The sequence below is a fragment of the Aphelocoma coerulescens genome, chromosome 1 (genome assembly GCF_041296385.1).
Source record: "Aphelocoma coerulescens isolate FSJ_1873_10779 chromosome 1, UR_Acoe_1.0, whole genome shotgun sequence".
Classification (NCBI taxonomy): Eukaryota; Metazoa; Chordata; class Aves; order Passeriformes; family Corvidae; genus Aphelocoma; species Aphelocoma coerulescens.
The window spans coordinates 34,321,416-34,335,170 of record NC_091013.1 but is presented as its reverse complement, the minus strand read 5'-3'; the positions used below and the strand labels follow the sequence as shown (position 1 = coordinate 34,335,170).

Genomic DNA, 13,755 nt, shown 5'->3' with positions numbered 1-13,755 from the left:
CATGCAAGTTAAAAGATGAAAACTGGACTTTTTATAATATTTCATATGTAAAGCAATGGTATGCTTCTTTAAGAGTAATGTGGGGATCAAAGATACACTGAAATTGTTAAGTATTAACAACTAATTGATTGTCAATTCTTAATTCATAATTAATTGTTAATTCTTAAAAAAGAGCAAAGCCTCACCAGGAGAGAAATAAGAGTTTTCTGTACTTTACCAGTGCTTGCCAATGAAGCAAAGCACAAGATTCATACTCAGGTATTTCCAAAGTTCTGTCAATTGACTCAAGGAAACTCCACACTCTGATGTTCTTGGCCCTCCTGAAATCCCCTTCAGACTGGCTGAAGCTCTCCTAAACCCTGGTCATCTAAACCCTGGGACTCATGTGAAATGTAGGCACCTGCATATGGACTGTGTGAGCTGTATGAATTAAGCTGACCACTTCAGTGTGAGAACCTCAATAGCAGAAACACTCCCCAGCCATAAACTGCTGCTCTGAAGTGGCCTCTCTGGAGAAGCTGAGGAGCAGATGTCCAGACAGACATGCCCTCTTCTCAATTTTCAGTAGCTTTGTCTGCAGTGAGGTACCTTTGTGGAACCAAGAGAGGAGATCTGCCCCACTCCTGCTTGATTTTATAGCCCTTTTGTGATTATACCAGGATTCAGAGCCATAACACTATTAACACCGTATCTTTCACAAACATTGGAGACACTTTCAAAAACTAAAATGCACTGATAGGAAAAACAACCTTATCTAAAACATTACCTTCACATAATACTTATAGATCTCAGCTGCTGCAGTCATCTCTACCACATTATACACTATTAACTTGCAATATGCTGCAAGAAGACTCCGCTTTTTGTGCAAGTCATCAAGTTTGCAACTTTCATCCTTTTCCTCTTCTGTCAGATCTAGGGAAACAAAAGCATTGAAGCTTTGTTCTATTACTTTATTCAAGGTATCCCAATTCAAATGACCAACTTTCACCTAAATAGCATAGACTCAGCTGTTCAGTAACAGATGCCAGCACTCATCCCTGTGTATATCAGAAAACACAGGTTTGTTCCCATTTCAAAGCTGCAGTTGATAACACAGTGAAAACACAGTCTTCTTCCACAGTCTTCTACTCTGATCTTCACAGGGCTTTGGCATTTCTACTAGTCAGAATCTCCTAGTACAACACTGCTCACAGCTACAGAACTGAACCAGCATGTAGAATAAAAGGCACAAACACACCAAATGGAATGGATCAGAAAAATTGCAACCACTTTTTTTTTTTCCTAGAATAAAACAGATGCTAGAAAAGTAGCACCTCACTCATCAGAAACCCTACAAAAGTTGTCCCACACAGTCAGCAAGAGTTCCAATGAAAGTCTCCAAGTGCTTATTAATAAGAGTGAAAGGAAAAAAAGTCATTTAATAGCATTAAGAACATATTAAGTGTCTGGAACATGAGTTAATTACTTGTTGGAATACTCATGGGAAACAGATACTCTTAGGAGTATTCCAACAAGCAATTAAGGTGCTTGAGGAGAGCTTCTTTGCAGCAGGACAGCCAAGACACACTCTTTCCTGCTGCATATGAAAGCTATCAGCTACCAGAAGACTTCAGTCTCTGACCTATAATTTTGATGTGGACTGTTTCTGCTGCTAGAATGACTGTGGGCCTGGAAACAAACATAAGGCAAATGACTGATCAAAAGTATCTGAAAATTAAGTGTTTAAACTGGAATGAAACAGCTGCCAGTTGTGCACACGGACAGCACACATATACCATCACAAAATCACTTGTTCAGGAAGGAATCTGCAATGGCAGGGATCCTTTGTGGGGAGAACTGAGAAACTGAAGGCATCATAGAAAAAAAGGTTTGAAACAGTTCTCAGGCCATTTAACCCAAAGTGGGATCAATTTTATCAGTTTCAGATACACAACAAACATTTCAGATACCTAACATACACAACCTGAAACATAACCCACTTCAGTAACTCCCACAACTAGGATACTACAACCTACTTGTGCAATCTTTTCTACTGTATCTTTACTAATACATATTCTCTTACTATCTCCCTCTTGCAGTTTCGGCCCATCAGTAGTTCTTGCATATACACCATGATCCAGGGAAGTGTAGTGCCCAAAACTGAACATCTGAACAGCTGAAGGACAGGAGTTAGAGAGAGAAATCTAGAACAATGCTTGTTTTGTCAAAGCATGACACTTGAACTTGGCCTCAGAACCACAGTGAACAATCTATTTTCAAAACACTCCCAAAAGAAACCAGCCTTCATAATTACAACCTCAATACAGCATCCAAATGTATTTGAAAAAAGGCAGTAGAGCAACAAATACTATTTCCCATTGGACTGAGAGCAGCCCTGAGGAAAAGGACTTGGGGATGTTGCTGGATGAAAAGCTCAACATGACCCAGCAATGTGCAATCACAGCCCAGAAAGCCAACTGTGTCCTGAGCTGCATCAAAATCAGTGAGCCAACAGGGCAAGGTTGGTGATTCTGCCCTCCTACTCTGCTCTGGTGAGACCCCAGCTGGAGTGCTGTGCCCAGCTCTGGGGTCCTCAGCATAAGAAGGACGTAGATCTGCTGGAGCAAGTCCAGAGGAGGGTCATGAAGATGCTCAGAGGGCTGGAGCACCTTGCCTATGAAAACAGGTTGAGAAAGTTGAGGTTCTTCCACCTGGAGAAGGGCAGGTTCTGGGGAGACCCTGTAGCACCTTCCAGTACCAAAAAAGGGCCAACAAGAGAGGTGGAAAGGGACTTTTTACAGCAGCATGTAGTGATACAATGGGGAAAGGCTTTAAACTGACAGAGGAAAGATTTATTTCTTAGATATAAGGAAGAAATCCTTGACTGTGGTGGTGGCGAGGTACTGAAACAGGTGGCCCAGATAAGCTGTGGATGCCCCATTCCATGCTCAAGGCCAGGCTGGATGGGGTTTTGAGCAACCTGGTCTAGTGGGAGGTGTCCCTCTCCATGGCAGGGGGGTTTGGAATTAGATGATCATTAAGGTCCTTTCCAACCCAAACCAGTCCATAATTCTGTGAAACCTGCCCCACAGCCCCAAAATCGAAATCCACTGGTCCTTTACTCTGATGGCTTAGAAGGGTCCATGCACTGACAGAGCCACACTGCAATACTGCAAGGCCTTCCTCTAACACCATCATTTGGACCATGAAAGTCAGTCTACCAAACACTTTCACTCACTCAGCCCTGCTTTAGTTCAGCCCTCTTCATCCTACAAGTAAATTGGCATTTGTATTCTGTGGTTAGTCAGTACAGATCAAAGAATTACAGATTTTTTTGTTTGTAAAAGAGCCCAGCCAGAAAAAAACCAAAGCAGCTCACAAAACAACAACAACAAAAGCAAGACCAGCCCTTTTTCCTAAGACATTCACTGCAGATGACAAATGATAGCAAAACTGGTGGATTGTTTCTCCAGTGATGAAGATGTCTAACCTTTTTTTTCATCTTCTTCATCCATGAAAACATGTTCCCGGATAAATGAAAGCAGTTTTTCCTGAAGTGGTGTGTTAGGAAGATAACCTAGAAGCCCAACTGCTTCTTGATTATTATTTGAATCCAGGTGACTCAAAATCAGCAACCAGTCACAGAGTATCATGAAGGCCTGTATCAAGCAAACAAAGCCAAAGTAGGATTTAGAGACCATGTTACTTTTCCTGCCAATTCCACTCTGCATTTCCATCAATCACAATCAAGTTTCCATCCCACTTCTTCCTTGCAAACTAAAGATTTCTCTTTGCCTCAGCTGTGGTGAAATGCCCCAGCTACATCCTTAAAAAACTTGTACACTAGGACGCAGTGTATACAAGTATCATGTATGAATACCACCTAAAGATTTTCAAAGTTCCGTGGGCAAGAAGAAGAGCTCTATTACATTGAAATATCCCTCTTTTAACACATGAACCACTGCACAATTTCTCCATTTTTTTAAGTAATATTCATAGCAAGACATTAATGAAGCAATGATAGCAACCAGTACACTGATAGGTCTAATCAGAAAACACAGTGATTTTCATTCAGATTCAGGCTTTGATTCTGCAGATGGACTCATTCAGACACAAATCTATGCTTGACTGAAGCACTAACTTGTAGCATTTTAACTAACATAACTTTAATTTTTATTTTAAATAAATAGTTGAAGACTGGGGTTTTTATGTGTTATTTCTTTGCTAAGAGACAAAAACATAGAAAAAATTTAATAGAAGGAAACACCAGTATGAAAAAAAAGGCAAGCATTTAAAAGGAGGTCTGAGCACAAATGCTTGTTAAGTGATAGAGAAACACGAACCTTTTCTCTTACATCTTTTTCCTTATGCTGGAGGAAGCATGTACAAATCTGACTGAAACGTCTCAGCTCCCTTCTTAGTGGAAAAAGAGTCTCCTAAAAACGCATTTAGGAAAAATGAAAGGACCAATATGTTAGAGACTATGATTCAACAGAGAATTACAGAACAAACAACAGTTGCATCTTTCTTCCACTCATATTATTCATTTAAGATAGCACAGCTGATGACATGATGAAAGAAGCTGGCATTTCACAGAACAGCTTACTAGCTATGAACAACTGCATCTGTCACAGTTGCTGAGACCAGTGGAATTCAGCAAGTCACAAACTCTTTGTTTCTCCATCTGTAGGGAGGGCAGCATGTATTCTCCTATTCACTTAATCTTATCTGTATGAAGCAGTGATAACAATGGAAGTAGAGTCATAAAAACCTCTGCTCCATCCCACCTAATGTTCAATGTGCATTGCCTTCTGGAGTTGGTTTTCTCCCTTCTTCCCCTAATGACTACAGAGGGAAGGGAGTTTAACTTTGGCACTCATAAACTTAAGACACCACTCTTTGTTAAGATGAATCCAGCATGGGAGACTATTTGGTTTGCTCACAGCCACACAAAAGACTTTCTGATCCCCCACCAGGTCCCAGCTGCAGTGCACTGAGCTCTGAGCAGTCAGTGTAAGAGGAATGCCCTTACAAGAGCCAGATTTCATGCTATGCAACTCTGCATTTATAAGAAAGGGGATCCATCCCAGGATATGCTGAGGACAACCAGGTGAGGGGCAATACATTGCTTTAACACTGCTAGGGAAGAGCAAGAGGGAAATAACAGAGCTGCTGTCCAGGAAATATTTTTTTTTTTGCTCTTGGAACTTCTCTATCTGCCAACATCCAAATTTGGCCCTGCAGAGTGGGCCGTCACATCTGCTTCCAATCAAAATCTGCTCCCATATGAAAGGCCAAATTAAAAAATGTGCTGCCCCATTACCAGTCGAGCTAACCGTGTCTGGAGTGAAAAGCAGAACACATTAGAGCAGTGAGAGATGTGGACATCCACACAGGAATGGAATGGGACGGGAATAGACAGTGAATCAGTGGCCAAATGGGTAACCTCCCAGCTAGCATTTCTCACACAAATGTCCGTGTCAGCGCCCTGTCCTGTATGCACAGGAGCACCAGTGAAGGGGACAGAATGACAGAAACAGCAGCACTCAGTGGAGTCAGAAATTACCATGAAGAGGAGCCCCACAAGTATTTTTCACACGTGAAACAAAACATAAAGGAGTTTTCCCCTCTGGTGTCTTAAACTAGACTTTCTTCTGAAACACCTGCTAGAGCTTGGTACTTTATAAATTACAAAAGTAATAATCGACCAATAAGAAAATTTTCCACTTTCCTCGACCTTTCTGACAGAAATATGTAGGTAAATCAAGAGAACAAAAAGACAAACAAAGCTACAGAATGTCCTGGAGTTTTCATTGAATATTCTTTGTAGCTTAAAACAAGAAAACAACAAACTCTTTGGCAGTGAGACAAGTTCCTTATCTCCATCAAGCCCCAGGAATTCGATGCACATGTTCTGCAGTAAAAATAGCGGTGAACCATTGTTCCCGCAGACTGGAAAAGCACATACACTTTAAAAGAAAAAAAACAAAAAAAGAGGAGACGAGAGAGAGAAAATGCCTCAATTCAATTTTGTTTCCTCAAGAAAACCGACAAACTATCTTCTTATAAGCTTGTTTTTTCAAAAAATCTCAGAACAGGAAAATCAGCTTCTGTAAGCACAACTCCAGTTTTCAAAATTACATCAATGGCCAACCTTGGGAGAATTTTCCGAAACGGCAGCTAGTTGCCATAGGAGAGAAAAATATGTGCACTGGAGAGCTGGCAGGATAATCTGCAAATAAAAACACATGTCCTTTATTTACATGAAAGGCTCAGCAGCAAAAAGTTTAGGACTAAGCAAAGCATTATAGTCTGACATTCTGCATGCTGCTTGCATGAACATTTCCCAGCTGTATTCATATCTTTAAAATAAATTTAATAGGTTTACATACAAGCAAGCATTGCCCCCTGAGATACTTACCTACTAAGGTGCTGCTTCTGCAGAACTTCTCTGACATCTTGATGAGATCAAGGGAAAGCAACCCACAAACCAAAAAGTGTGCTCCCAGAGGCTCACTTTAGCTTAGCTCCTCGGGATTTCTTTGCAGCCTTTGATGAAAGGCAGACTCCTCCAGAGGCCAGTTCAGAGCAGAAGCCAAACCTTGGTGCTCCAATGCTCCATCTAAAGGGATCCACCTCTACCCACCAGCTGCAGGCTCTCTCTACTCAACTAAATTTCACCCGTTCCCAAAAAAAACCCAAATTCTCTCCTGCAAACAGGGACTGGTTAACATTCATAATTGCTAAAGTATTTCACCTTGCAATCCTAGAATACACAACTCCATCTTGGCACAAACAATGTTTGAGTTGAGGCAACCAGAAAACCAAAAGGCTGCAGTTGAGACAACTGGTAATTATAAATCACTGCAACAAGAGTCAACATGTAAGCAACAGGTCCAAAGTATTCCAATTTATGGCTACATGCAATCTAAAAGGGGGTCCTCACAGTCCCAACAATTTCATATGTACTGAAAGTGAGACTGTGCAGTCACTGGAAATACTGAACAAGACAAAGGATCAATCCAGATGTCAGATGATTACCACAGTTCTGAAAAATCTCCAAAATTAATTAATATAAAGGCATAAATTTACAGATTCCAATAACGTTATACCAAAGACAGCCTCAGTTTCCCAGATTGAGAAATGGACACAGTATCTTCCTGTCTCATAGGACATTGATATATAAGATTACTTAATACTTCACATTTCTTTGTGCTTTCATCAAGAAAAACATCTTTCAATGTTAAATATTAACTACTCACCAGAACAGGCAAACTGCCATGTTCCGTTTCAAACACCAGGAACCTTAAAGTCTTGTCATACAGATTCCACTTGGTGAGATCATGGGCACTGCAGGTGAAAAAGAAATAATAACGATACACTAAGCAAGAAATCAAGACTCACCTGATCAAACAGGTTAAATGTATCCTATTTTTGCCTTCATATGATGTACAGCAATAATATTAAACAACTAAATATTAATTATAAGGGGGAAAAAGTAAGTTTTCATCATCTAACAATGCAACCTTTAGACCACAGCTTTACAGTCTGCATTCCTACCACAAAATTGCAGTGTTATGAGGAGAGGAAAAAGAAGCTTGAGTTCTGCATCTTTTGCTATACTTTACACATACTCTGTAAGTGCCCAAAAAGGTCTAAGGAACAATTTCCTCAGCTCACTCTATATGACTGTTACTAATAGTCTTGAGAATTCTTAATTCAACATTAGACTTCTCTTTGCAAAACCAAAGTAGCCCCAGTGCACTTGCCTGTTGGGCACGTGTTGCAATAATCCCCACTGTAACACGTGACAGGTAAAAGTACATTGAGAAGAAGGCCCAATTCCCCTAACCTCTGTACTATCTTGCATGACAATTTACCAGTCTCTGGAGAATCAAGGTTTTGAGAAATCATCTTTTAACAAAAGAAGATCAGATAAACTAAAAGTAAAAGCAGACTACATCTGCTGCAAAGAATGATTGCATTCACTACACCCTCTTCAGACTGACCACCAGTGTTGTCAGTAAGGCTGTGGAAAAACATCCAGCTAGGACAGAGGCACCACGGAGGGGATCTCTGTGTCCACTCTGACATCTCAATTCTGTAGCATACACTTCTCAGCCATTAGGGCTGATGCTCAGTAATGAGTCCAAAAATAATTCCATATCCAAGCGTACAGTTCTATTAAGAACAAACTAAACCTTGCAGCATCCCTCATAGGTATCACTTTCATTCTCTTGTGAAAACCCCATTAAACCCAACAAGCAAGTCTCACTTTCCATGTGTAAGGTTGACACTTTAAGTATATGGGAACATAAATTTTGTAAATAAACATCTCACTTATGAAAAGCTGCTATTCTTCTCAAAGTAGAATGCATCCGGGATATTTCTCCTGCATCCGTACAAAATCCTCCTTCCTAAATCACGGAAGTTTGGGAAAGAGAAAGGAATTAGCCAGTGTGGGCCAAGGCAACTACTGTGTTCTCTTCCCAACCAACCCACAAGCCTGGATCACTCTCCTCCAGCCCTCCCCAGCACCCTCACTTTTAACCACGTCTTAACTCATGTCTTACTCTACAGTAAAAAGAAAACAATACAACTGCAGAGAAATTTTGTGTAATCCCTGTCATTAACAAACCAGTGGCAGCCTTCTTAGACTGCAGTATTGCTAACACAGAGTAAAATGTAGCAATTAGTCTAACATGGTCCTTCACACAGTTGTTAAGGATCTCTGGAAAGCTAAGTGCTCACATGGTGCTGACCTTCCTTGCTTCCAGCTGCCAGATCACATTCAAAGACAGCTAAAAATATATTAAATACTTTCCCATAGATGCAACTGCTGTAGTTTCCACAAGTATACTATGTGATTCTGGGGGACGAAATATACAACCAGGAATTAGAAGGGAGGAGTTCCAGGAGGAAAATCTCTTTATTTAGATATAGATCACACTACGGAGGAGTCGAAGAATCCCTGGTCTTGCACTTATCTTGTTTCTCATAAGTACACATTCTCCCACATTGACATAGATCTCTATTTAAGACCAATAAAATTAATCCAATCTGAGGTTAGGGGATTTTTTGGCTTGACACATTTTGCAATATCCCTGTGTCCAATATAAACCTGCCAGTGTTAACTCTCATACCATGGCATGACACCTGTTCCTGACGGCACAGTTGATCAGATCAGCTGCAGGCTTCTGTTATTCAGCTCAGCCAGCAAGCTATTCATATCCCCACCAGCTGTTTCTGCTTTTTAGACCTAATGAAAAGCTCTGAGGGAGACTGCAGTCCTCTTTCAAGGGGAAAGTCATTATTTCAAAGACCCTCAAAGCTATACAATCTGCATTACAGACTGCTGTTTGCTATTTTTTTTCCCTACATCCAAAGTGACAGCACAAAGGGCATCCTGTGCACAGTCAAATATGGAGAACTACAGAACTGCACCTTTTTGGGAAGAGCCTCATCACCTACAGATCAACAGCACTTACTAGCTGATCTTGCACATAGTATCTTTGGCCCAGTACTGGAGTAACTACAAAGCAACTACAGAGCTTAGGTCCAGAATATCTGGTATAGGACTTTGTTCCTCACAAGTACACATTCTCCCACACTGACACAGAACAACAAAATAATTCTAATCTCAGGTTAGGGGACCTTTTGGCTTAACACATTTTACAACATCAGCTTCCAGTAAAACCCTCCCAGAAGACATACAATGCCTTCTTGGTGGTGTGGACTACCTTGTTTATTATTTTCCCCACTCTTTTCCTGCCAAAATATACTGCCAAAATACACCTGTTTCATTAAAATGTGAAGAACCATTCTTCTCAGAGGTGCAAACCCATCTTTTAGAGTTCTGCCTCCTTCAAGATGAAACAGCAGGCAAAGAATAGTTCCATATCCCTCTTAATTTTGTCTTCTTTTTTTTTTCCTAGGGAAACAGTCTGCTTACCCCTCAATGAGTCACACTCACCTTTTGCCAGAAGCAATCTAGTAGCTGGTTAAGCTGATCCATTAATTCATCTATCATTTGAGTTCGAGCACAATCCACCTGGCTATAGATGGCAATTTCTTCACTGCAGAGGATATAATAAGTCCTGGAAGAAGCCTCGAGGACAGACATGTCGGAGTGTTTGGCCACAATGTCTTTAATCTCTCTCAGCAAAGCATCCAAATGCTGCAGGTGATAAAAGGGGTATTATAGGTAAATTGTACAAAAATCCTCTTATGCTTTAAATCATTTTACTAGGCCCATATATCCTTATAGGTCATATAAACAAGATGAAACAAAAACCAGTCTGAGGAGGAGAGGGGTAGGATTAGAGGACACAACTTTTTTTTTCTGTGTTTATAGCTTTTTCATTATGTCTCTGGATCTTCCTAAAGAATGAAGCAACTGCTTTAAGTTCTACTTTAGCAATACATGTTTAGCACTACACAGGGAATATAAGATGCCTTCCCACAGGATAGGTGTGTCTCCAAACAATGGAAGCTGTCTCCCTCAGCAGTGGAGAATGGAGAATGTTTTGGACCACATCAGCGACTGGGTCTTCGCTCTTACTGGGAGAGGTAACTTGTCCCATTCTGCTGACTCGCTCTCTTCCAGTTCAAGTTTTGGGCTGGAATTTACCTCAGAGTGTGTGTCTAACACTAGCTCCCTGTAAACATCCCTGCTTAAGAATATATTAAGCTATTTCGAGGATTTCATCTATCCGTTTCTGACCATCCCTTTCCCATCAGCAGATATACTATCTCCATTCTTATCTTTCAGTTACTGTCATTCCCCAGCAGCTGGGAGTCAGCCTTCACAGAGAATGAAACCTTTTCTGTAGTAAACTCCTGGGAGACACCAACTTAGACACATGGTATAACCCACCCTCCCTCCAGCCAGGAATGAAAAAATCCAGGGCTGGGTCTACCAGACAAAACCACAAATAGTTACCCACCAAAGCCAGACACAGCATATCAGAACTGACAAGCACTACGGCTTTTCTTTGCAGCTCCAAATCAAAAAGTAAAGCCTGAATAAGACCACTTTCCTTAAGGTATGAGACCATTTCATTGTATTTCAACAATTTCCCACTTGTTCCAAATCCCATTAAACTCCCTGCATTGTCACAAAAACTTAGTACATTCCACATGAACCAATTACCCCAATTTCTATTCACCTTCTCTAGATGTCCTGTACTGTAAACATCTAAATCATAATACTGAGGAATCTGCAGAAGATTTGCCACTTTTTGTGCATCTGTTGAATACTGCAGAGAAAAAACAGGATATGAGTACATTGCAGGAATTTTAATGAAATATTTAACATGCACTCACAGAGCAGCTGTTAGTTACCTTTGCCAAGAGCTGAGGAAGCACCATAATAAAGTGTTCAGTAATTTTGGTACAATCTTCCAATTGTATTTTCTTCTCTTTCACTGACAAAATCTGCAGATAAAGCATTTGGTTTCAATTACAAAAATCTCTGAGATGAGTGGAATTTTACATGTAATCCAAGCTTAACTCCCATTGCATTGTCTCAAGCATATCAAGCTAAGATAGAGATACTTTTCAATGAAGAAAACCAGATGCTTTTTTTTTGTTAACCTTAAATTAGATACAATTTGCTGAACAGCTATATGTCATGGATAAAATGCTCATCATTTGTCAATAACATGCTTCAAGTGGCTCTTCTCTAAAGCTCATCTCCTTCAACATCCACTTCTAATAAGATCTAGTGGTGAAAAGACACTGCAACATTTCAGAAAAAAAAGCTATTTTATTTCCTAAGATACACCTGCAAACTAGGAACAAGCTATTCTGGCAAAGTACATAAGGCAAAGATAATGTGATGACAGGACAATAAATAAGACTAAGATGCACTGACTTTTTTGGCTGCACCTCTGCCCACTGGAGGATGACCTTCAGCTGCTTCTCTGACTGTTGCGAGGATGATTTCGATGAGAGCACTTTCCTGGGCATCGCTCAGTGCTGGAAGTAAAACACTCTCAGCATCACACAAAAGAAAAGTGAAAATGCATCAACAACTGATGTAAAGCCTACTCATTTACCTGAGCAACTGTGGAAGGACAGTAAAGAAAGGGAGAAGCAGTGTTGCTACATAAACAGCTGGAGAGTGTTTGACTTCGTTTGAAGAAAGTTATTTTCTACATTTACTGAGTACCATTAATCCCTTAATGGCTAAACTTCTTTGGGCAGTTGGGCTCACAAAAACACAGGCAGTTTTAATGAGGTCTCCTACTGACTAGTGTCTCATTTAGGACAAACCTTCTTCTTTGAGTAGCAAAATGTTCTAACTCACTGGGTCTACAAATTGATTTTAATCACACAACCAACTCCAGCTCTACTACAGCAACTATTCATAGAATCATATAATGGTTTGGGTTGGAAGGGACTTTAAAGATTTATTTAAGTTCACTTCAAAATAATTCTACCACAAAAATCCTCTAGTGTTAGATGTCATTGAACTCAATACATTACTCATTTTCTTTTGAGGCAGGAACAAAAGCCTGACAATAACTGCATTTCAACCTATTAAAACTCTTAGATTTTTAAGTTTTCAAGAAACAAAGAAAGTGAACACTACATAAGCATTACAGCTTAATTATACAAGTATTCTTGCAAAGTCTCTGAACTAACATTACAGAAATACAGAATACTGAATAAAACATGTATGTTGATATAAATATTACATTAGCAGTGCATTGAGTTGCATCTGCTTTGTGACACTTGGGGACCACAATTTGGGACCAAGTGGTATTGCAATATGAAATAATCCCAAACTAGCTAAGGCAAGGTTCAAAAAATACTAAGGGGAGACTCATTCAGACAAAACTAAGTTCTTTGCTTACCCACCTTCTCCATCTTCTTCAGCATTTTTTAGTAGAAGAGTGGTCATGCACTCCCAGTCTTTCAGGAATTTGCCTGCCCAATCCCACAAGCTGTCTATTAGGTATGCAACATGTTTGTGTAGCTAGGGATTAAAAACACAAGCTTATAGAAGCAAGCACATCACTAAAAGAAATACAGCTTTGTAAGTTCCTCTCCCTTTGTCCAATGACAAAGCTCTGCCATTCACACATATATTCACATGCAGTAGTCCAACATATTTAGTTAGAGGCCAATCAACTTAAACACCATGTCTTCAATCTGATACAAAGCAGGAGAGTGGGGTGAAAAAGGAGGAAAAGCAGGCAAAAAATATTTTATTTTCTCTTTTTTTAATACAAATTTTAATTTAAATTTAATTCAAATAATCTCTGAAACTAGCTTCTGTATTGCTTTATATTGCTGTCTGGAACAGCAAAAAATCCAGTCACAGGACTAGAAACAAGTCTATCCAATTCTTTGCAGAAAGATTCAAAACTGCTGTGCCTGAGACACCTTGGCCAGATAGAGGTCTGCACCACTGCAAAAGCTAAGCACAAAATGTTTATCAGCACTTAAGCTGATAAAACTCTCAATAAAACTACAGGTTTGGGTCAGCATGGAGCCATGGTACAGCAACCCACACCTGCCGGCAGAAAGACATGGACGCATTCCAAAAAAACCTCACTTGGTGGCATTAGACTTTCAGCTTACTTCCAGAAACTGCCTCAGCACTGATTCTCTGCATTAGCACACTTGCAAATTAGTTTTACTACAACAGAACAGAAATGGATTCATTAAAAACTTAACCTAGAGAGTAGAAACATTTCAAACACCAAACATTTCAGAGCAAACAACAGAAATTGCTTTCAAAAGAAAGAAAATAATTGATTTAACATG

The 13,755-nt window shown here is 40.0% G+C and overlaps 1 protein-coding gene across 4 annotated transcripts in view; it reads right to left on the bottom strand.

Annotated features, from left to right (window-relative positions):
• Positions 1-13,755, bottom strand: part of LOC138106318 (cohesin subunit SA-2-like) — a 65,126-nt gene that overhangs the window by 10,887 nt on the left and 40,484 nt on the right. For all 4 annotated transcript variants that reach the window (XM_069006745.1, XM_069006754.1, XM_069006763.1 and 1 more), the window contains 11 exons: positions 12,844-12,961; positions 11,855-11,958; positions 11,323-11,415; positions 11,148-11,237; positions 9,953-10,156; positions 8,320-8,396; positions 7,242-7,329; positions 6,134-6,211; positions 4,323-4,415; positions 3,470-3,638; positions 767-912 (listed from right to left, as the gene is read on the bottom strand). In XM_069006745.1, the coding sequence (XP_068862846.1) occupies positions 767-912; positions 3,470-3,638; positions 4,323-4,415; positions 6,134-6,211; positions 7,242-7,329; positions 8,320-8,396; positions 9,953-10,156; positions 11,148-11,237; positions 11,323-11,415; positions 11,855-11,958; positions 12,844-12,961 (1,260 nt within the window). The remainder of the gene's footprint in view (positions 1-766; positions 913-3,469; positions 3,639-4,322; positions 4,416-6,133; positions 6,212-7,241; positions 7,330-8,319; positions 8,397-9,952; positions 10,157-11,147; positions 11,238-11,322; positions 11,416-11,854; positions 11,959-12,843; positions 12,962-13,755) is intronic.